At 37.3% G+C, this 24,926-nt stretch overlaps 1 protein-coding gene across 4 annotated transcripts in view; it reads left to right on the top strand.

Annotated features, from left to right (window-relative positions):
* PHF20L1 (PHD finger protein 20 like 1) overlaps positions 1-24,926 on the top strand; it is an 88,042-nt gene that overhangs the window by 28,913 nt on the left and 34,203 nt on the right. For 3 of the 4 annotated variants that reach the window (XM_030303839.1, XM_030303840.1, XM_030303838.1), the window contains 8 exons: positions 703-910; positions 1,510-1,635; positions 7,470-7,552; positions 11,091-11,343; positions 13,436-13,624; positions 13,867-14,073; positions 19,804-19,860; positions 21,054-21,161. In XM_030303839.1, the coding sequence (XP_030159699.1) occupies positions 703-910; positions 1,510-1,635; positions 7,470-7,552; positions 11,091-11,343; positions 13,436-13,624; positions 13,867-14,073; positions 19,804-19,860; positions 21,054-21,161 (1,231 nt within the window). Of the gene's footprint in view, positions 1-702; positions 911-1,509; positions 1,636-7,469; positions 7,559-11,090; positions 11,344-13,435; positions 13,625-13,866; positions 14,074-19,803; positions 19,861-21,053; positions 21,162-24,926 lie in introns of those variants that run through there. The other variant, XM_030303841.1, reaches the window with a different exon arrangement.

Genomic DNA, 24,926 nt, shown 5'->3' with positions numbered 1-24,926 from the left:
ACTTGCATCGCAGAAGAGTGGTAATCAGCACAAATCCAGGAAGTCATAGAGTGAGGGAAATTAGTCTGGAGCCTGACCGTATGTATGTATGTAAGACACCTTGGTCAAATCACACGACTCTTTTTTTCTTTAACTAGTAATATTAAGCTGTTGTGATACGTTGGTGTCCAGGCTGTCAAAGCTTTAAAAATTAATTAAATCATATCTTGAATTCTGTGAAATTGTCCATACTTCTTCTTCCAAGAATAGTAATCTGTTCACTGGGAGTGCATTTCTTTTAACCTTTGCAGAATTGCAACATAAGCATTTTTCTCTCATTTCTTCTACAATTTGTTGTATTCAGAAAAGAAACACAGTTTACCATTTAAATCTAAAGTACTGAGACAGAATGTCATGTAATGTTCCATATTTGTTAAAGGGTTTCCCTTTTATTTTAGATTTTATTCCTCTGAAAATAATAGCGAAGGAATATTTGTTATTGAATATTTACCTGTTTCATGAGGGGTTATATAATCCCACTAAGCCATTAGATCATTAAATTTGATAATTACCATGTTGATGATTTATCTTGTAAATGTAATTAATTAAATTTTTATATTTGTGCGAGAGTAGCTTTGAAAATGTGATACGTGTTTTTATTAGTGTAATTATATTTTGATTAATTTTTTAATACTTTACATGTTTTGTGTTTTTCCTTTGGAGGATTGGATAGCTTTAGTCAAAGCAGCTGCTGCAGCTGCAGCCAAGAATAAAACAGGGAACAAACCTCGCACCAGCGCTAACAGCAATAAAGACAAAGATGAGAGGAAATGGTTTAAAGTACCTTCAAAGAAGGAAGAGACTTCAACTTCTATAGCTTCATCAGAAGTTGAGAAGAAGGAAGATCTGCCCACATCTAGTGAAACATTTGGTACAAAATATGTTCTTACGTTCATTCCTATGGCAGGGTGAACTCTCATAGTGAGTAAGCCAGAACCCCTGGCTACCTGTGATTTGGGGGTGTGGTTAAATGATTGGGTTCCCCCCCCCCCCCACCCCAGCATAAATGGTTAACTTTTGTAGCGTGTAACGGAGCCAGAGATAACTGGTCTAACATGGGTACTGGATAATAGGTGCCCTCAGTATTCTTGAATAGAAATGGGTTCAGATCTTGACTTTTAAGTTCTTGTTAGTAGGCTTTGGAGTTTTTGTTTGTTTTGTGTTTTTTTTTTTCTTTAACTTTTTAAATGCTTCTGCATGTGTTTTGGTATGTAATATGGGAAAAGCAGTAAGTCCTTTTCTTCCTGCTTTTCTTTCCTAAAGAATAACTACTTGGTAGTTTTTTATTTCTAGTTTTTCAGTCTGGAGAAATTTGTGTTGTTTGAAGTTCTATGTCAAGCACTGGGTTAAAAAAAAAACAAAAACATAAGTGCAAAGCATTTTTACTGTTTTGCTATTTTAAAAAAAATATCATGTGTTTTAACTTTGGATTCTAGATAAACTCTCATATATGTATTCTATTAAAAGTAGGACTTCATGTAGAGAACGTTCCAAAGATGGTCTTTCCACAGCCAGAGAGCACATTATCAAACAAGAGGAAAAATAACCAAGGCAACTCATTTCAGGCAAAGAGAGCTCGACTTAACAAGATTACTGGTAAACTACAATGATTCTTTTGGTTTGGGGGGAATGGAGGGGTTGATTTTAGGGTAGTTTGTTTTTAATAAAGCAAAATGTATCTTTTGTTTTAGTGTAACAAACTGCTTAATGAGGAAGACAGGTACTTTATGTTTCTTCAGAGTCAACATCCTTCAACGCTGTCAGCTTTTTCTATTGTGAAATGTGAAAACTGTCACCTATTTTCTGCCTACCTCACAGGGATGTTGTGAGGGTGGATAGGATCAAATGAGATAAAATTCCATAGTTTTTAAATCACCTTGGTGGCAGGAGTAGTTTCTATTAAGGCTCAGATCATCTGCTATTGTCAGCCTGGTGGGGTCACAGTCTCTGAGGTTCTAAATGTTACTACACAAACCTTCTTACTCTTGCCTGGGCTCGTTAAAGATGGCAGCAAGTATGGCTGGAAAGATCGATGCTCCACTGAATTCAGGTCCTGAGTCTGTATTCCCAAAGTAAAAGTACTTCTAGAAGTTTCTTACACTTTTAATCTTCAGGTTGGTTCCTAGAATCTCATGTTGTTTCTCGATGCCTGCCTTAATCTAGGAAGTGTAGGGTGTTAGGACGCCGAGAACTCTGGCCGTCTTGGCGTGGTTAGCGGTCATGGGAAAAGCGTTGGAAGCAGGGTCAGTCATACCAGGGCCCCATCAGTTGCAGGGCCTGTTCAGCCTAGCGATTCTAGTCTTTCAAAGAAATTGTAAACATGTTTAATTTTTCTGAGTATATGTTAAAAGGAGAGTTAAGATACTTTTAATTATTCAATCGTATGTTCTTATTTTAAGGACAAAATGGTTTTTAGTGTCTTTGGCCTAATAAAGCTGTATAAACCTTTGTTGGCATTCTTTTAAATAATTTGAAGAAGCTTGGTTTCACTGTCAGATCGAAGAATACATGTCAATTAAACATTCTGACCATTTCCTGAAGAATAGAATCCCATTGAAAAGTGACTGCAGCTGAGGGTTCTTTAGAACCACTGTTTTATCGCAGTGTTCTTCTTAAGTGATTATGATTGGTTTCAACAGGTGAGAATATTTAGTCTTTCCGTTTGTTATTATTTTTGTGCCTTTTGCTGATAAAGGATATTTTGGCCCCAGGACAGGAAATATTTCAAATCAATTCACCCATTGCACCCTTTCCTTAGAAACTGTTAGCTTCGGAGAAAGCCAGGATGTCATCCGGTGATTGTTGTTCCGATGGCAGCTTGAGACTTCAGTTTGGCCCTAGCAGAATGGAAACTAGGGCTGCGTGCGCAGGGGGAAGAAGAGGAAAGCGCTTCCGGCTCCGGTGCTACCAAGACTAGAGCCACGCTCCCGCAGGGGCCAAGACCAGGGGCCAGGCCCGAGGGAGATGGACATGACCCTGACGCTGACGCTGACGCTGACTCACTCGGTGTGCCTGCCAGCTTACCAGCCTCGAGGGTTTTCCTGCAGTCTGGATAACCTGCTTTTAGTTTCGGGCAGTATATTCTTACATGTGCCTTACTGAGAAGTTCAAGCCCGGCATTTAAAGAAATAAAAGAAGAAAATAGCTCAGTCCACAACAATGTGTTATTTACATGTGGCCTTGAAAAGACAAGAGCGGGGAAAAAATCATTTTACCTTGTGTCTCAAGGAAGTTCTAATATTGGTTGCTTAGTAACACAAGGTGGAGGGACTTTGTCCTTACTTCCCCTTGGGAATCTCGAAAGAACAAGTGATAGTTTGGCAGCAGTAGAAAAGAGTAAGATTTCACGGATGTGAAGCCATTATGGTTTTTTTCCTTTACTTACTTTGAAAATTTGAATGTATGGTAATCCTTTTAATAGTTCATCTGTTTCTCTTTTCATGTTGCAATTATATCCTGCAAAAAGACAATAGATCTTATAAGACTATTTTCAACGGTTGAAACTCAGGCTTGCGTCTGTGTAGTACATTTCATTTGCAGACCATACAAAGAGATGGGAACAATACAAGATAGTGATTTTGTTATGGAGTTTTGGTGTGTTATGAAGCTCACTTAACACGTATCTGTCTGCCCCTTTGCTACTGAGAGGAATAGGGCTGTGATCATGGCAGCATCTTAGCTGCTCTGATGTGTTTCCCCCCACTCCACATTTTTATTTTTGAAATCTTTCTAGCTGGAAATAAGCAGATCAGCCACTGGATAAATTTAATTCCCATCTTCACTCTTTCTGTTCACTTCCCGATGGTCACACGCTATAGAGATTCTAAACGTGAATTCTGTTTAGGGGATGGTACAGGATGGCTTTTTTTGAAGTTTCCAAATAAGTACATACTGAAACGGTAGTGGCACAGTGTATAGATGTCCTTCCAGAGACTTGTTTTTCATTACGTGATATACCTTATTGATAGTTAATATACTTTATGCGTACTGATTTAGAATTGACGATTTTACGGAGCAAGTCAAGAGCCCATGCTTTGGGACAAAGTTGCAAGCAGACTGACTGCAAGCAAATTTGAGTAGATTTTAAAATACAGATTGACAAGGGAGCGAAAGAAGAGACATCAGCAATTGGCACATGGTCTGATTCTACAACTGGTAGGAGTTCCTAGAATTTCAGCCAGCTGAAAGTTTGTGCAGCTTAAGGAACTTTAAAAATAATTTGAAAAAACCCAGAGGTTGGAACGGGCCCGTGCATGTTACTGATAATAATGTCAAGAATATTCGACTCTTTTTCCCACAGCAAGAATGTTGTGTTTGAATCCTCTGTCTGAATTCCCTGTGTTGGAATCCCTGGTTGAAAAGGAGAGCACAGATTTAACGACTTACTTTGTCCTTCCTGCCATTTGCCATCCCAGGGTTCTCTGGCCTCTGTTCTGTGCATTCCTATTAGCAGAGGCAGACAACTGTGATACTGCAGCTGAAGTACAGTATTGAGAAATTGCAACTTTGTGGGTGGGACTTAGGACTATTTGGTATTCTACTTGTATCTGATATTTGCGTAACATCTTGAAACTGAATAATGCATTCTGTTAAGATCGTTACAGATATGTTCTTCTGGAGGTGGACCTGTTTAGTGATATATAATTAATAAGCATTTTCAAAGAAGTAAAACTAACTTCATTTGTATCTCTTTCCTTTCACTTAATTCTTCTCATTTTCTAAGGATATTGCATTTTTACCCAGAATATTCACAGGCCAGGAAAACAGATTTTGGACAGCCTCTTAAGGCAGCAGTAATCAGAGACCTTTCAGAGACTTTTATTTTTGTCCTCTTGTTTGTATCTGGTACCTCTTTTGTAAGATAGCATGTATACAAAGTGTGAAAAGCTTTTTCTCGATCATATTTGAGGCATTTGAATTCACTGAATTCCAAGTATTGCAATTTTCTAATCTAATTTTGAGTAGTTTTTATTAAATGCGCCATTACTTTTTATAAGAACATTACAAAGCTTTATTTTTCCATCACAAACCATTAGGTGGGAATTGCTTTTAATTAATTGGGTCTATAATATTCTAATTTAAATTTGCAAATATGTCTCAATTAGTTTCTTTTAAAACTTGTAGTACCTTATTTTTGTAATTTGAGATCTCTTCCATGTATTGATGAGATTTAAAAAATATTTCTACCACCTCTATGAAAGGAAACAAAATGTAAGATACATTTAATAGATTGAATAGCCAAATATTTGTCCTGTTTGAGTAAACATTAGAAGTGGAAACTCTACTCATTTCCCTGCAAAAGAACTTGGTTCCCTAATTATTTTTCTTTTTATTTCAGTAGTATTGATTCTCAAAAATATTAGCTAGAGAAGAAAAACCTAATGAACATGGTTTTAAATGTTAAGGAAATACACCATGCTACATCTGTCTCAGTCATCTAAAACTATGTTCAGATGTGATATTAAATATAATCAGGACTGAATCTATGGTTTGTAAGATTTTGATAAAATTATTTCTATACTGGCTTTCCCCCCACCCCCGTTTAAATCTACATTTAATATCGTGTGAGCAAACTATATAGATTGTTACCTCAGACTGGACCAAATACATTTTTAATATCAGTCACTGATCTGTCAAAAGTCAAAATCATTGTGTAAAACAATAGAAATGGAAAGCCCCTTTTCTATTTTAAATTACAATTCTGGGTGCTCAATATTCAAGTTTCTAGAAAAGGAAAGGTGCTTTTGGCCTAATTTAACACTTGCCTGTAGTACTGCTTTAAGGATACGTCTTTAATATTTGAATTCCTACTTAGATTACTTAGCATCTTCAAGATAGTTACCTGAAAAAGCCAAGAGATGTTGCCACGTGGATAGCTCAATGTTATGTGGCATCTGGGGGCACTTTTTTCCCCTCCTATTAACTATGCTGTATGGACCGCTTCAGGAGTCTAGGTGGTATAATTGCTGAAGTAAGTTAACCGTTACGTTGCTGATTGTTAAACAGGCTTCCTTTGAAGCAGAGGTTTTGTGTAGCCAACTTTGTTTAAAAAAAATTTTTTTTTTAACACTTATTCATTTTTGAGATTGAGAGAGGCAGAGCATGAGCAGGGGAGGGCAGAGAGAGAGACACAGAATCTGAAGCAGGCTCCAGGCTCTGAGCTGTCAGCACAAGAGCCCAACGCAGGGCTCGAACTGACAGACCGTGAGATCATGACCTGAGCTGAAGTCGGACACTCAACTGACTGAGCCAGCCAGGTGCCCCTTGTGTAGCCAACTTTGTAATGGTAGAAATGATTTTTGGGGCCCTTTTATGTGCCCAGTGGTCATAAGCAAAGACATGCTTGTATTATGCAAGCGTTATAAACTTGGCTATATTGACAGTGCTTGTCAGGTGCTTAGCAAAGAATCTTGACCAAGTAAATGCCTTTATTTATTTATTTATTTATTTATTTAAAAAATTTTTTTTTACATTTATTTATTTTTGATAGAGACAGCACAAGTGGGGGAGGGGCAAAGAGAGAAGGAGACAGAATTTGAAGCAGGCTCCAGGCTCCGAGCTGTCAGCACAGAGCCCAACGCGGGGCTCGAACCCACGAATGCAAGATCCTGATCTGAGCCAAAGTCGGATGCTTAACTGTCTGAGCCACCCAGGCGCCCCTAACTGCCTTTAATTTAGAAATTAAGACAGAGTTTTATTGTCTTATAAAGTTGATTTATATACTCTAGGTAAAATATTCTGTCCTTGAAAATTGAGAATTACTGATACACATTGGAGAAAATTGGAATTCCTAAATTATTTCATAGTTTATAGAATGAGGCTCTACAATATTAAGTTGAATGTAGGAAGGACCTGCACTTTTTCCCCCATTAACATAAAACAGATCCATCAGTGTTTTTGGCACTTTTGCAAGAAGATAAGGTACAGCAGGGTATAGGGATGAACCCATAAAGCTTTGGTCAAAGGATCCATGTGGAAATAAAAATTGGGAGTCGTTGTTTAGCTAATAATATAACAACAACAAAGTCTTCTAGATGTTTGGAAGGATTTCTCAGATCTTGATGTTAACTCTATTTCAGTTGTATAGACAAAGCCCATATTATGAGTATTAGTTAATCTAACCAATCTTCGGTTTCTAGACATTAAGTCGTAGAATTAAAATGTGTATGCGTATGTTTTTTTTAAGGATATCTTTAGGAGTAATTTTTTTTTTTTTTTTACAGAGAACTGATTGTGTAAAAAACTCAAGTTCTGATTCAGTCCCTTGAGTCATTATAAAGGGTGTTCATGTTTTTGACAAGTAAACTTTATATTAAATCCTCTATATTAAAAAGGATGGGGGATTCCAACTGCTAACATTTGGGGGAAGTTGATTATATCAGAAGCCAGTATTTTTTCTAATAAGCAATTTCTGTACAATTTTTCTCAAGGTTTGTTGGCATCCAAAGCTGTTGGGGTGGATGGTGCTGAAAAAAAGGAAGACTTCAATGAAACGGCTCCAATGCTGGAGCAGGTATGAAATGGTAGCATTTGATTTTTTTCAAGGTTCCCAACTGGAATGATCACGGAGCTATAGTATCCACGTAATTGAAATTGCCCTTTTGATTGGATATGGGAATAGGAAGCTAATTAATTGATGATATATTTTTAACTCTGCCTTCTCCAAGGTACGCAGATAAACTACAGACTTTGCTAGTGTTTGTTTTCGGTAGACTGGCATTAAAGCCTTTATCTCCAACATTTGAAGGCCTGGAGACAGGCATCCCAGGGTATAAGCTTCCAGCTGGATCACCTTTAACTAGCTTACAAAAAGACCCTTACACAAATACTTTTCATTTGTGAGTTAAAACAGGGTTTTTGACATCTAATAAAGCTTCTTTTGTAAGAAGTTTCTTTTATATTGTAACAATTGGTGTTGTTAGACTGACTATGTGTTTTATGAATTGATCAATGAGCCATACATTTTTGCTAGGATGTATATTTTAATAACTACAAAAAAAAAGAATTTTAAAAAACTATTAAGGGTCTGTCTTTAAACCACCTAATAGAGGAATTTAAAAGTGAAGGTTGCAGTTGCTAGATTTTGCCTTGGCTACCTTCAGATTCCCACAGTACCTGTACATAATGAACTGTGCATGCTTTTACATTCTCTAAGGGCTTAACTTCTTGGGCACTGTAAGACTATAAGAACACAGTAATAGCCATAACTGGATTTCCTTGGTTCTCCTGTTTTAAAATCTGAGCCTTAATGTAGTTTTAATATATCCTTTTTGTATTAATTTAATTTTCTTTATTAGTAGCCTAATAAAGAAGACTTTAAAATGAGTATCTTCTGCTCTTCTCTCTATGCGTTTTAAAAAATAGTCCAAATTTAATTGATATTGTATTGAGTTTTTCAGGGTTATTTTAGGCCTGATTTGATAACAGTGCATTGTTTTGGTGCCTCCATTAATGTTGTATGAAATCAATGGTCTTTTAAATTGATTAATATGTCAGCGAATCATACCTTCTGATTTTCTGTGATCATCAAGCGGTTAAGTCTCTGCCGTTATTGTCAGTATATCAACCAAATTTTAAGTGATTTTTTTTTTTTTTACTGTGTATTACTATATTCAACGTCCCATATATAACAATATTTTGTATTTTCACCACTGTTTATGGTATTCTCAGAATGCAATAAATCAGGGACTTGGTAATAAAATGTTTCTGGAAAATTCATTACAATGTCAATCTTTCATGATGCACAATCCTGCTGCGGTGAATGTGATTGTGAAGATTTCTTCTTCTATGTGGAAATTAGTGGCGAGGGCAGGGCTCATTTCAGAGAGAAGTACAGAGAACAGCATTCGGAAATTGAGTTTATAAAAAAAAGAAAGACAAATTGAGTAACTCGGCTGTTTGTTTGCATCATTAAGGCATTTTGAGAGTCCTTGCCAGTTTTGTAACAAAGAGACCAACAGTCATTACTGAAAACTTTGTAAATTATTTTAGATTTTTAAGGAACATGATGCTGTTCCCTCATTTTTTGTCATTCAGATTGATATCATTGTGAAAATGTTTTGTAACCCAACAATTTTTATGCTGTTTGCCCTGCTTCAAAGTTAAAAAGCCGAGTTATAAAACTCTTAATTACAAGTGCTGGTATGAACGATAGACTTAAAGGAGAGGCATCGATTGTCACTAACCTCTGTTGTCTTAATGAGTAAAATCATGAATGTCACTCATGACATAGATTTATAACAGGCCTATAGCCAGAACTTACTGTGCTAATGGATTTTCTTTATTGACACTTAAAAAAAAAAATCAAACTGTGGTCTTGAACCCCAATTCTCAGATATTAATTATAGATTATTTAATTGTATTAGGGAATTGTCATGTTATATTTACTTTTGGATAAAACCTGCATTAGATGCATAATTCAGTAAGTTTTTAAAAATGTTAATTTGTCCTTGTTTAGAAGTTAAGCACCTTATCAAGATACTAATTTCAGTTTTCAATCTTGTTTCATAACTTTGTAACTTGAGAGTAATGGATGCTGTAGTGATGTCTCTCACATATGTGAAGATGAACAATAAAATTGTTTATTTACAAGTAATGGCTCTAATTACTTTTCTGGCAACACCTTTTATGATAAGTTTAGGACTCCTTTCCATTTATGGAGTACTTTTTCAAACGATTAATCTGCACTTGTACACACGCATGATGAGTAAGTTCCAGACTAGAGATGATGACAACCGATTGAAGGGGATACTTGCCACCAGCCCTTTCTGTGGCGCGTCCAGCATGCCACCTGCAGAGCATCGCGAGGTGCTCTATCTACTTGGCACCAACTGTGCATCAGACTTGGAGCGCCTTGTCCGTTAGCGGGAGCAGAAAGCTGTTTGGTCCCCAGACGATGCTCTTTCATGTTCCAGAGAACCACAGACTGCTGACCTGATGGTCATCCCTCATAAAAGATAAGGAAGTAAAAAGGTTTCCTGGGGACAAGCATGCTGTTCGTAGCGTTAGCAATTTAATTCTGTAGAGAGGCCTATCTTAGCATAGATTATTTTTTAAAAGGGTATCTCCTATTTTGTTCTCAGGTCCGTGTATCAGAAAGAGATACAGCCCAGGCATTCCAACACCATAGATTGTAAATCCATCCAATGTGGCTATTCTCTGTTGTCTTTGGACACATTCACATAAATTTCTATATAATAGGGAGGAAATTATACTGCCAAATGAACCAAGATATCCTTTATGAAAGAACTGACAAAGTTCTAATTTTTTTTTAAAAGTATCAGTTGGCAGGAGGAAGGTAAAAATTCTCATCTAAGAATGCGACGTATTTTGTTTTTAAATCCAATGTTTTTAACTTACACTTGGTTTTACTCCTTGGTTTTTTTTGTTGTTGTTGTTGTTGCTTGTTTTGTATTGTTTTTTAGTCTTTTAACTCTGTACTGCTGGTGGCTTTGATTTCATGACGCACTATGCTTATGAAACTCTAGCTTTCAGCACTAAAATGAGTTAAAGATAATGTTTCGTTAATTTGGTCATTGTTTTCCTGTTGAGATCTTTCTTTAAAGGGAAGCTGTCTACTTAGACTTCTGCAGTCAACTTGATAAAGGAAATTGTTTTTTAACAAAACATCTAAAAGTCAGAAGCTTAAATGTATTCAATTAAACGCATCTGAACAGTGGAAATGCTGTTTATTTACCTGTTATCGACGTAGTTGGTAATTAAGTTTCAAAAGAGGTGTATTTCAGTCTAATACCGTGAAAATATTTGTCCGTCAAGCTATCATTTTATATTCCGAAAATATGATGAATAATACAGTTTTTTAAAAAAACCAAATGTAGACCAAAAGCCGACAGCATCCCTTTAAAGATAGCCTATTCAACTTTTAGTTAATAATTTGTGGGGTTCTTTTTGGTTTTTCATTTGTAATAGAAATGTTACATGTTGCTTAACAATGTTTTTGGATACTAAAGTTGCTTAACAATCAAAATAGAATACAAGAACAAAAATGAAGAAACCAAAATAAAAATATCAATTTTTTATTATTTATTCAGGCGATTTCACCTAAACCTCAAAGTCAGAAAAAAAATGAAGCTGACATTAGCAGTTCTGCCAACACTCAGAAACCTGCACTGTTATCCTCAACTTTGTCTTCAGGGAAGGCTCGCAGCAAGAAATGCAAACATGAATCTGGAGATTCTTCTGGGTGTATAAAACCCCCTAAATCACCACTTTCCCCAGAATTAATACAAGTCGAGGATTTGACGCTTGTATCTCAGCTTTCTTCTTCAGTGATAAATAAAACTAGTGAGCACAGATTTTTAAAAAATAGTTACTTATCCTATAAGATACATTAAAAACAGTTTGATTGTAGTTATATTGTATTTTTATGAAGTTGCTTTTTAAAAATTCAGACTTAAGTGGATCTGACAGGGAAGGCTCAAAACTATTTTCAGGGGCAAAAACCATATACATTTCTGACTGATTGACTGTACAGAGACTGTACATTTCATGGCGCAAATTCTGTAGTTTGACTCTCCTCGATTAATAGTAATCCGAGCACAATGAGAGGCCTGATTCATTACAAAAAACCAAACCAAAACAAGGAGCTAGGAAGAGACCCACACTGGATGTTTTTCCTCAACTCCTAAGACTGTTCTCATGGGTAGATTTAGTTCTTGTTCCCAGTTGTCTGTAGCCCCCCGCGATAGGTTTTATTCATTCTTGTTCTGGGATTTGGAGTTCAGACTTCCGTGTATTCTTACTGAGGAAGGGAGAAGAACGCTTCCTTCATCTTATTTTTAAAGATTTTGCTGTTTCAGTACCACTGATCTTTCAAGAGTTAACTTAGTCTTTTTAAAAATAGCCTTCCAACGTGGGTCTGGATATATAAACGGAGATTTGTATGGACCCTCTGCTTCTCCGGTTAGTTCCATATTCTCAGTTAGAGACGGTTTGAAAAGCTGTGACCTGGGAAGTCGCTGGATAAGAGATACTTCCCTTCGGCAGTTCACACAAGCGAACTAGTATCCTGATTCGTAAGTGAAGACACATGTTCTTAGGAACTCTTCCATATCATGTTTTCTACAACAATTAAAAATGTTGGCATCGAGGAGACTTTCATCAGCCAAATATAGTCTCTTTCTCCCAATTCAGTTGCCATATTTTCTACCAAACTGTATTTTTGAATTTTTGAGCAGGCGTTGGTATTTTTTTTTGTTTTGTTTTGGTTTTGTTCTTTTTAATAAATGGGTAGGGAGAATGGGAACAGAAAAACTCAGTCGTTTCCTCGTAAGCTTCATTTCATTTTGGCATTTACCACGAAATAACATAATGTTGTTAGTAGTCACCACAATGTCACGTGACATTGATAAGTATTTTATTTTGAAATGGTTTTATATTTTGGTATTATAGCCACAGTGTTACAGCAATTGAATTTTATTCTTTCATTCTTTTTTCAATTATCACCATGTCTTTTTTTTTATTTTGATTTTTGTAATATGATTTTTAAGTACCCAAAGCATCAACCACTCTTATTTCCTCCTTCTCAGTTAACATGAGTATATTGGCCTGTGTAATCCTGTCTGTTCTAAATTCTTCAACATGTTTACATGCCCCGTAGAAAGAAGAAAACTAAAGGTTAAAAAAAAAACCCACAGATCTCCAAACTTTTGTGTTACCTAGCTAGAAGATGCTTAATTGACCCACCAAATTAGTTACTTAAAAAGAAAAAAAATGAGGGCAAGAATGAACAGTGTTATATCTTAAAGTCCTCATTATTTGCCTATAATAAGTACTTAAAGTTGTTTGTGTTCAATTTTTTTTAATGAATCAGGCCCAAAATGTTTATAAAAATCCATTTGTGGGAACGAGGGTGGGATAAACTTAATGTACGTTAGTTTTATTTTGGCAAGTAAAGCACTGACTCTACAATGCATGTCAGATTTTTGTCACCTATGCCCCCTGCCTTTTTGTCCCTTAGAGTTTCTAGATTTGTAATATAGCTAAAGAGATCTATCTATCTATATATATATATTTAATTTTTTAAAAAATCTCAGCTATACAGACTATTTTCCCAAAGGAAGAATGGCAACTAACACAATGATCTACAATTAGAGAATTAACTGTAGACTGTCACTTGGGAAACTACCTGAAATCCATGTTCCATGTTATTTTCTTTTGGTTCTAGTAGGCCTTAGACCTTAGAAGTTTTGATTAGCTTTTTGTGAATGAGGGCACAGTTTTTGCCTTTGATTACTTTTGGAACGTGCCGTTCCTTGTGGATACCTAACACCATCAGAGGGCAGAATTTGAATCATTTTTCCCATTTATCTCCTTAAATATTATAAGATGATCCTGGCATGTATCTGCTTCGTGAACATTGAAGATCTTTTTCTAGGTTCTCCACAGCCTGTGAACCCCCCTAGACCTTTCAAGCATAGTGAGCGGAGAAGAAGATCTCAGCGCTTAGCCACCTTGCCCATGCCTGATGATTCCATAGAAAAGGTTTCTCCTCCCTCTCCAGCCACTGATGCGAGCATGTTCTCCATCAGTTCTCAGAATCAGCAAGAGTCTTCAGTACCAGAGGGTAATGTATATTGATTTCGTATAGAACCAAACATAAAAGAGATAAAGATTATTAAAATATTAAGAAGTTACTACTTTCTCCTTCTTCCATCTTTTAGACTTAAAAGCACTTTGTTTACAAATATTTATTGAGTGCCCTTAGGTCAGGCGAGATTTGACGCAGATAACGTTTTACTCCACATTGATACTTACCGAGCCCGTCGACCTCTGTTAATATTCTGTTACATCCTTTATCTTGTGTAGTGCCCGATGTTGCACATTTGCCACTCCAGAAGCTGGGACCCTGTCTCCCTCTTGACTTAAGTCGTGCCTCAGAAGTTTCGGCACCGCCCGCCCCAGAGCCCGTTTGTCCTCATGAATGTCCCAGGCCAGAAAAGGAAGACGCACAGATGCTTACGAATCCCTCTTCCAGAGCGATAGCTGATGGAAAAGGAGCTCCAACAGCATCAGGTAAAAAAAAAATAATAATAAAAATAAAGATTCATTTTATAAGGAGGTAGGCTTGCACTTAGAGGGCATAGACGCTCTGATGTTTGCTTCCGTGACTTTAACATGTAATTCCTCTTCATAGATGCTCTTATGTAACGTCTACGGGAGAGAGGGCTTCACTTTAAAGTTCTTTTGTGCAATCATTTACCATCAGCCTCCCTGGACTGACTTCCTGTTTTGTCATTTTAATCTACTTCCTTCTCCTTGCTTCTTTCTTATATCCTGTTTTTGTTTTTAATTAAAAATAGGAATTGTTAGAGCTGACTATAATGACATAAGTTCTTGGGTTTGAAGCCAGAAAATACCTAATGGGATCGGTATTCAGGTTTAAGGGTTTGAATAGAATTTAGTATTTAAGAAACACGTGGCTTAAATTTAACTGTATACCTTAAATATAACCCCCTATTTGCAGGCACACTCTCCATAATTTAAATGTCCTTTGTTACGAAGTCATCTGGGGAGCCTAATGTGCAAAAGCAGCCAGTTAACACATTTTGGGGACAGTTTTATGATTCTGTAACCTATGATATGGTTACATTATTTTATTTGGAAGTCTTACAGGATTTTAACCTCAACCAAAGAGTATATATGATTTAAAAAAGGCGAATACTAACTTCATATGTTCTTCTAGTAAATTACTAATTTGGAGATAGAGGGATGAAGGAAGTCGGAATTGAGCCAGTTCAGAGCTGGAGAAAAATGTAAGACTGTTTCTTGATCTGCAGCCCAGAGCATGAGGGCTGATTGTTTTAATAGCACCCGCCCTGGAGTCACTTTATCTACCAACTCATCAGACGAAGCAGAAAATAGAGCTTGCTCTTTCCTGGTGGTGGCGCGTATGAAAATAAAATGATTGAAGTAACTTACCTTTTAGATTACTGCCTTTACCTTCTTTCAAAGTAAAAATGTAATATTAAATACACAGTTTTCTGCAGTTTGATTTTATCAATAAAGATTGAAGTCATTTTGTTTCTGTATTTTGTTTAAAAATTCCAGTGCCCAAACGTGAAGATTTATAGGTTTTGAAACATCTGTCATTTCCCAAGTCCCATCCATTGCCTTTTGACTTTTTTCCAAGCCCCTTCTATCCATAGGGTAATTTTTCTTTTCCCTTTTCCCACAAAATTCCTGAATTACCTTGACTCTCTGAGGTATTTGTCCTGATGAAGGTCTTACACAGTTGGTTAATAATCTGGACTTTTTCGCGGTACTGAATATATGAAAAGTATGTTAAAGTTATAATCTATATCCATTGGGGAAATTATTTTCAGATGTGCCTTTGATGATATTTGTATTTTCTTTAAACATATACATATATATTCTAATCGTAACGTGACTGAAACGTAGACCAATGTAAACAGCTATATAATAATGAAGAGTGATTTTAGATTACATATCCTAAAATGTCAAAGTAGTGATGGCACATGAAGTGGAATCCTTGGTTGAAATGACTTTACTTCTAACCAGAGTGTTAGCCTCGTCTTTTGTTAGAATTTCTAGCTTATTTGTGGACTTACTTACTGCTAATTACGACTGGGGTGTGGTTCTTGTTTCTCATAATAGTGTGTGTGGGGGGGGAAGGCATAATATTCTTCTCCTTTTTAAGAGTTAGAGATAACTTTGAGAAAATCAAAGTAGTAGGACAGTATTCTGGAAAAGTGAATGGTAGAGAGGAGCTGAGATTTGTAAGATGACGAATTTGTAGATGCGTTGACGGGTGAGGATCTTCTGGGTGTGCCGACAGCTGGCAACCTTCATTGCTTAAATCAAGGAAGTGCATGGCTTTAATGTTAATTACTGAAAGGCCGTTTATTAGAGGGTTGAACACAGTCACAGTATTCGAATGTGGCATGATGGGGGTTCTGATTTATTTCTGTTAACTTCTTGTAATTTTTTATTTTTGGAGGAAGTAGTGAAATTCAGGTCGTATTCTAATTGGACGCCTTTTTATTAAAACTTTGTGAGCCTCTCTGACTTGCATTAACATTCTGAGTCATTGGCATGCTTTTATCTCTTACCAGTTTTGTTTCCTACCTTCTTTCCACTGTTTTGCAGTCTTGTTGGACTTCTGTAGTCTTTCATGTAGAATCACAGTGACAGCTGTTTTTGTTTCTGTCGTGTCTTGTTGTTTTTTTAATATATGCATGTGTGCTTGGTTGGTTGGTTTCCATCTTCATTAATAAAAGGAAATTTTGTTACTTCCATAGCAAGCGTTATTTACTCGAACTTGAGTCAAAGACTTTTCCTGGGGTGTTTTTGTCAGATTGAAACTCTTGGGTTGTTGAAGAGGAGGAGGATGTTAGTCATAAGCCGGGAAATAGTTGAGCAGACTTAGATGTTTATTATTCATGTGTCCGAGGTACACACACTGTTGAGTTTCGCAGTCCTGGTAAAGGATTCATGAGATTATGCAAATTGTCACATACACCTGTTCTGAAAGGTTAAAACCTTTCACGGTAGAGATGAGGCGTCTGAGGCCATCCTTCTGCGTTCTTTCACGGGCGAGCGTGCCCACGTTCTGTCTAGTCTGGGTTAAGAGTGCTACTGCTGCCCACGTTACCAAAAAACACCAGCGGTACCCTGGTAAAAACCGATGCCTTTGTTCTCATTTTACTATTAGAGTGCTGTATGTAATGGAGCCGACCAGTTTTAGGTTAGGATGAGTCTTAGTTTTGTTGCCGTCTGGAAACGTTTGCTCATTTTCTCATTTATCTACCGAGTGTGTGTGTAGCAAATACTGAATTACTCCAGCCTCTTTAAGGAGTTCAAAGATGTTGAAGCTCAGTGGACGGAAGGGTGAGCCGGTAATTATCACAGAACCTCTGATGCGTGGGCCGCTTGCCTGTGCTGTGGTGCAGTGCTGGCACTTTAAATAGATGAGTTTTAGTCCAGTGCCTTACCTCGACTTTGCATTTACTCTGTAAGAGACTTGGGGTTTTTTAAGTGTTTTTCAGTTTCTTCCCTTGTTATTTGATTTGTTTATTTATTTCAGAATTGGGCAAAACAAAACTACAGCCAGGGACCCCACAATCTGCTTCTACTCCCACACCAAATGTTCCCGGCCCCTATGGAGCCTGGGGTTTCCATGGAGAGGCTCAGGGATAGCCTCGTTTTCCAGCCAGAGGAATTACAGATACTCAGCCTCCTGGAAGGGGCTTGAGAAACCAGCGTGCGCCGCCGGGTTTTCCGTTGTGTGCGAGCAGACACGGTTCACAGACCTACCTCCCTGAAGGGGCCTGTCTGTTTCCATTGCTCATATTTTCGGCTTTTGTAGTCTGTGTTAGACTCTCCTGTCATATTTTGTTTGAAGAGAATGTTGTGTTGAAAAAATTCAGCTTAAAAATCACACTTCAATAAATCGAAGGCCTCATTATTTGGCTCCCAAATTCCAGCACACGGGGAATCCAAGGATGAGGGAATGAACTTCTCATAAAACAGTTTTTTCTCTTGAATTCTAGAACAGATCAATTTTATTTGTCTATTTAGGTGTGTTTTTAGAAGTCCAGCCATCATTATTGCACGTATGAATATTTTAGTATCTATGCATACATAAAATTGACATCCCTTTGTCAGTCCCTCAGTGTTACGTCTGAAATCGTATCAGTTGAGAAATCTAAAGGTTTAGGAACCGCTGGAACTTGTGAAAAGTGTACGTAGACCTGATCCTGCGGAGAGCACTGTTGTGTTTTGCCGGCCCGTGTTCCAGAGTGTTCCGGAGCAGACGCTCCCAGCCAGTGCATTTGTCCTCCCGAGTACCTGAGGGCTCCCACACACAGCCCCAGGCGCACAGGCAGCCCAGGAAGCAGTTTTCCTTCGAATCACCCTGGATTCAGTGCCCAGGATGGGGGAGACCTTCAAGGCAATAATCAAGATCAAGTGCTGCTCCCGAGCTTGCGTGTGCCATCACTGAGGACTGGGAAAGCTTCTTTCTCACTCTCGGTCTTGTAAATGTCTTGTTATTTTCAACCAAAACGCATCAAACATGTAGACTTTTTATGGTGCAGTAATTAGTAGTTAATAAACAGTAATTATTTTTGTAAATTTTTTTTAAGTTTATTCATTTTTGAGAGAGAGAGAGAGAGAGAAAGAGCAAACACAAGCAGGGGCAGGAACAGAGAAAGGGGGACACAGAATCCGAAGCAGACTCCAGGCTCTGAGCTGTCAGCACAGAGCCCGATGTGGGGCTCGAACCCACGAACTGTGAGATCATGATCTGAGCCGAAGTCGGATGCTCAACCGACCGAGCCACCCAGGTGCCCCAATAAACAGTAATTATTAAAGGAAGTGATGCATTTGTTCAGGAGTCTTGACAGTAAGGAAATTCAGTTGTATTTCTTTTTGTGCTGATGTTCCTTTCATTTTTTTTCTTGTGAAAGATTTTTTGTTTTTTTGTCACAGAGACTATCAGTATTCTTACTTAATTTAAAACTTATTAGAGTCTTATTAACATTTAATTCAATTTGAGTGGTATTTTTGTATTTCTATTAAGTTTTTAAATTGTATAAAATATTTGAAGTAAGGTGCTAGCTTTTTTTTTTTTGTTTTTGATTCTGTATTGGAATGTCTTGAAAAATCAGCAGCTTTGTAAATGGCGATATTAAAGCATAATAGACCGAAATTGTATATGAAATGTACTATAATATTTCTCTTAGATTAACCTCAGATACACATAAGATATTAGCACTGGAAACGATTGAGTATTGAGTTGAGAAGCTTGGTTAAATGTCGGTGTGTCAGCTATACCATTATTGAGAGTACTGGTTGAAAAGATATTTTGGACTATTAGTTAATAGTACCCAAATCATTAAGGTTGAGTATTTTTAATGTGCAAATAGGCCTCTGTGTTTTCCTTTTAGAGAAAGACCAAAAATGATTTGTAAAATAATTGTTTTGGCTTTTATCATTACCTAACAACACGTTCATGATGGAGTTCAAAGGTACTAGCTTAGTTTAGGCAACAGAAGTTAAATATCAGTTTAAAAATTTTAAACAGATTTGTTGAAAACCACTATCCTTTAATAAGAAGTTTAATTTTTCCTCTGGATGACCTAAAGAGCATTCGTGTCATAATTGTCGCAGAAGCAGAAATGTTCCACGGACCTACCACTTGTGCATTTCAGCCTCAGGATTGCCAAAGGCTGTGATGCCACAAGAGATCTTTACTGATTGCTCAGTGCATTCATCTGTCTTTTTAAATGTTTGAACCCATGTTCATGCTCTTTCTAAAAAGGATGTAGTCTTCAGTTATTACCCCACCACAGAGGAGAAACTGAAAAAACAAAAAAACAAAAAACACTGATTATTATTAGTCAAACACTGGTCTAAACATCTTACGGATTTTGACTCACATAATACTGATAACAGTGTGAGATAGTCATTCCTATCTGGCGGAGAAGGAAACCGAAGCACAGACGAGTTAAATGATTTGCTCAAGGCCAAGCAGTTAACAAATGGTGGAGCCAAGATTTTAACGTGGGTAGTATGAAGAAACAAAAATCATCCTTCGTGTATCAGTTTTGGGGAGCGAGAAGTCCCACCTCTTTGTTACTAGTTCAGGCAATAAAATAACGTAGACCCTTAGGAGAAAAGAGTCTTAAGTAGACTTCTGTGAGCACTTGTAATGTAAACTATTGTCCCCTCCTTTTAACCGCTTCTGACTAAACTTAACGTATTTTTCCCCTAAACCTGCAGGACTATCGAAAACAGAAAAAAAAGTGAAATTGGAAGAAAAAAGCTCAACAGCATTTGGTATGAACAGAAAGTAATCTTTAAGCAAAAAGACTATAGATGGCTTGGCAGCGGGAGGACGTAGTCTGTCCCCTACTTTTTACCTGTTAGTGCTCCTTTAGGTGTCAGTGACCATCCGGGTTCGTATTTATCAGTGCTGTTCAGTTCCACATACGTATTTCTTAAACACATATTTTCATAGTATTATGTGTATTTTTTGTTGACGGAGTCGAAGGCTTCCTCTGAGAATTTTGTGTTTCTGAACTTCTTTGTAGGATGGCTCTTTAAAAATAAGCCACCGGCTAATATTGTTGGGACTTAGGGCATGGATGGTAAATTAAAAGAGTCATTTTTCTCAGACTTTCTTCTTTAACTGACCTTATAAAAACGTCAGTGAGTTTTCTGCTTTCTTTTCTGTCTTCTGTGCTATAATAATGAAACATTTTACAGTAATGGATGATAGTCTTAAATATTCTGTAGATTAGCCAGCTGGAGTTGGGTCCCTGAGAGTGGATTAAATATGTTTGATAAATTGTAGGCTACATCATTCTGATTTGGAACAGTAGTTGAGTATATGTGATGAGTCAGTTTTAAGTAGAATACCCTAGGAAATTGCTTTCACATCCATTCCTTTTTTTTTTAAGTACACGTGAATGGGAAGAAGGGTATTTTAAACTTTGGGGGAAAAATCCGTTTAATTAAGTCAGTTTTTGCTCTGTGTTCCTAGCCTTCATTGTACACACTGGGAAGTATTGGAAGACTGAAGGAATTACTTACGGATTGATCTAGTTTTTTATTTTTCCAAAGGAAAGAATTTCATTACGTTCTTTTTAAAATCTGATATATTTTCTCATTAAATTCTCCGTGGAAATGCTGAGTCTCCTCAGTCAAGTCTTTCTTAAATTATGGAATTTCTTTCTTGCCACATCAGGGAACTGAGTATATTACTCATTTAAGATTTTAACTACTGTCTGTGTTAACTTCAAGGTGTCAGGAGTTGGGATTTCTCAACACTGCTAATGAAGACCCCCTCTTAGAGCCCAATAAGCTAATCAGGAGTTCCAGACCCATGACAGGAACAGTTTAATTGAATCCATCCACTGGGCAGGTGACTGGAATAGCTGATTAAAACATAAATGCTGCTTTTAGGTTAACCACAGAGCAACGACTCAAGATCAGTCACGATGGCTAACTTTGTCACTCCTGTCATGTAGGTAAGAGAAGAGAGAAGGATAAGGAAAGAAAAGAGAAGAAAGACAAAGATCACTACAAACCAAAACAGAAGAAGAAAAAGAAAAAGAAAAAGAAATCCAAGCAGCATGGTAAGTACGCTAAAATGGTGATTACTGTGTCTTAAAATTCTCAGATTCTGTCGCTTTTCCTGTGTTCTCCCACCAAAATGGAGATAGGACAAGATCCTCATGTTGTTGAGGACCTGGGAAGTCCCTGTAGATTGTCTTTGGCTTTTGCCAGTTTTGAAAATCTGTAACTGTGTTCACTGTAGTCTGTGAATTAGTCCATCTGTACACCAGTCATCACAGCCGATTAGAGATTCTCATTTCCGGCATTATGGGGGAGTAGATACCCTTGTCAAGTATGCTTCAGTATACTGAAGGAATTATTTTCAGTCGAGAATTACAATCCCTAGAATTAGCTTTCAAAAGTGAGGATTAAATAAAGCCATTTGTAGAAACAGTTGAAAAAATGATTTTTATTATCAACAGCCTGTCTAAAGGATATCTTCTTAATCCTGTACTTGAAGGCTGAAGGAAAATGATGACAAAGGAGGGTTTGAGATGTCGGAAGAAATGATAAGCAAAGAAAATGTAAATACGTGAATAAATCTGAACATTGATTATATAAGTCATTTTGAGTTGTGGGCAGAAACAACAAAATGTTAGAGAACAGAAATGTGTACCAATAATAACAGCTTTTAAATTGAGAGGGGCATATGTGTATTTCAGTGTTTTAAAGGTCTTGTTTTGGAAGAGGAAAAGAAATAAATGTATTGCTTGAAGACTCCAACAGGTTAAATCTGCAGTGTAGAATTGCTAACATGAATACTAAAAGAATGGAAACATGGGGTATAACTTCCAGAGTAACAGTAAGAAAATGTAATGAAAACCCATCCAAAGGAAGGTGATACAGAAAGAAAAACATCAAAGAAGAAAAATACAAATTACAAAATAGAATAGTAGACATAAATCCAAATATATCCATAATTATAGTGAGAGAGATGATCATAATTGATTTAAAAAATCCAGTTAAAGGTTATTCTTTTTTTTTTTAAATTTTTTTTTTTTTTTCAACGTTTATTTATTTTTGGGACAGAGAGAGACAGAGCATGAACGGGGGAGGGGCAGAGAGAGAGGGAGACACAGAATCGGAAACAGGCTCCAGGCTCTGAGCCATCAGCCCAGAGCCTGATGCGGGGCTCGAACTCACGGACCGCGAGATCGTGACCTGGCTGAAGTCGGACGCTTAACCAACTGCGCCACCCAGGCGCCCCAAAGGTTATTCTTAACAGACCAATCTAAATATAGGAATAGAGAGGACAGCAATGTTGGGGGTGGGGGGAAAGCATGGGAAAAAATGTGAGCAAATACAAACCCAGAGGAAAGTTGGAGTAGATACATTCATGTCAAAGAAAATAGTCATTAAAGGAAAAATCATTTCTAGAGATAGGCGACTATGTAATGGGAAATGTTCAATTCACTTTATATCTTTCTAGATGTAAAATTTCCACATTTTATTACTGAATAAATTCATCATAGCTCTCGTAGTAATTAATGAACAAAACTCAAAAGTATTCTGTAAGGAAAAGAAAGGTGGTGGCAGCACAGGTGACCTCACAGTCCCTGTCAGGGACGCTGAACTCAGCAGCTGCAGAGCAGAAGGGTTTTCTCAGTCGCCAGCATGTGTTAAAGATGACTGCCGACAGCCCTGAGCAGATGTCAGCGCTCTCTAGAGATGGGGTGACGCAGACTACGGTTTCTGACTGCGGTAGAGTTAAGTCAGTGTTAAAAAGATAACTAGAAAAACCTCGTATGCTTAGAAATCATGCCACACATTTTTAAATAATTCATGGATCAGAGAATGGTATCAGAAGGAAGGCGAGATGTTAAGAACTTATGAGACGATGAAATTACATATCGAAACTTGAGAATGTGGTTAAGATGGCACTTTTAGAAGAATATGTATTGTCATAGATAGATAGTTTTATTAGAAAAGAAGGCTGAAAGTCAACTAAGCCTTTAGCTTAAGAAGTTAGACATGAGCAGGTTCAAACAAAGTGCTAGTAAATAAACATTCGAGTAGAAATTAGTGAACTACAAATAAAATTCTAGAAAGAAATAAAAAATGCCAAAATTAATTGATTAAAAACTAATAGAATGAGCAAACCACTGGGAACACTGGTTAAGGAAGAAAGACAAAATGCACAAATAAGTGAGATTAGAAACCAAAGGGAATATAACTACAGATGTTCCAGACCTAAAACGAAGAAAATATAAACAACTTTATGCAGTGAACTTGAGAGGTGTCAACCTGAATAGTCCTCAAACCTGAAAAGAAATTTAATTAGTATTTTAAAATCTTGCCACAAAGAAAAGTTTTGTTGCCAACAAAGTTTTGCCTGACCCAAAAAGTTTTGTTGCCAATTTTTACCAACTGTTAAAGGAATAGATTATTCCAAAATTACATAAATTATTTCAGAATTTAAAAAAAGAACATTCCTTTAGTAGGGAGAATAGTGTCCCTCGAAAATCTACGTCTAACTCTCGGTCCTTGTACCTGTGAATGTGACTGTATTTAGAAGTAAGATCTCTGCTGATGTGATTAAGAATGAGATAGTCTGGGGGCGCCTGGGTGGCTCAGTCGGTTGAGCGTCCAACTTCGGCTCAGGTCATGATCTCACGGTCCGTGAGTTCGAGCCCCGCGTCAGGCTCTGTGCTGGCAGCTCAGAGCCTGGAGCATGCTTCAGATTCTGTGTCTCCCTCTCTCTCTGGCCCTCCCCTGTTCATGCTGTGTCTCTCTCTGTCTCAAAAATAAATAAACATTAAAAAAAAAAAAAAAAAAAGAATGAGATAGTCTGGGGGGCTCCTGGGTGGCTCAGTCATTTAGGCGTCCGACTTGAGCTCAGGTCATGATATCACGGTCGGTGGGTTCGAGCCCCCCCGTTGGGCTCTGCGCTGACAGCTCAGAGCCTGAAACCTGCTTTGGATTCGGTGTCTCCCTCTCTCTCTGCCCCTCCCCCACTCACACTCTGTCTTTTTCTGTCTCTTGAAAATAAATAAATGTTAAAAAAAATTAAAAAAAAATAAAAGAATGAGATCATCTGGGATTTGAGTGGATACTAGAGCCAATGAAAAGGAGGGGGAGATTTGGAACCCACAGGGGAGAAGGCTGTGTGAGGACACAGGCAGCGATCGGAGTGATGCCGTCCCAAGCCAGGGCACTCGAGCCACCAGACACTGCAAGAGGCAAGGAAGGATTTGCCCCTAGATACTTGTGAGGGAGAGGGCCCTGTTGACACCGAATTTTTGACTTCTGGACTTCAGAACTATGACAGAATAAACTTCTGTTGTTCTGATCCACCAAGTTTGTGATAATTTGTTGGAGCAGCCCTAGGAAACTAATACAACTCCGAATTCATTTTAGATTATTTAAATAACTTGGCTCAAAATCAGAAGAGAACAGTATGGGAAAGCTCAGTTCTAGGCATTTCTCCTTTGTGGACATAGATACAGAACTCACAAGCAAATGTTATGGAATTAAGTCCAGCAATGTATTAAAACCTATGACCACATAGGGTTGGAATGCACAGTTGGTTTGACATTAGAAAATCCATTGGTGAAATTCACCACAGTAACAGTTGAAGGACAACAAACATTACTGTCTTTCTATATGTAGAAAAACCATTTGATACATCCATGTGTCCTTACACTTAGCAAAAAAAGTTACGACTAGCTGATTATAAAACTTTATTTAGAAACATTAAAGAAGGACTAAATACATGGGAGATAATTCACGTTCATTGGTTAGTAGATTCAATATTGAGAGGATGTCACTTCATGCTAAATAAATTT

This window comes from Lynx canadensis, chromosome F2 (genome assembly GCF_007474595.2).
Source record: "Lynx canadensis isolate LIC74 chromosome F2, mLynCan4.pri.v2, whole genome shotgun sequence".
Classification (NCBI taxonomy): Eukaryota; Metazoa; Chordata; class Mammalia; order Carnivora; family Felidae; genus Lynx; species Lynx canadensis.
The sequence above is the reverse complement of the archived record's forward strand: the minus strand, read 5'-3'. Positions and strand labels throughout refer to the sequence as shown.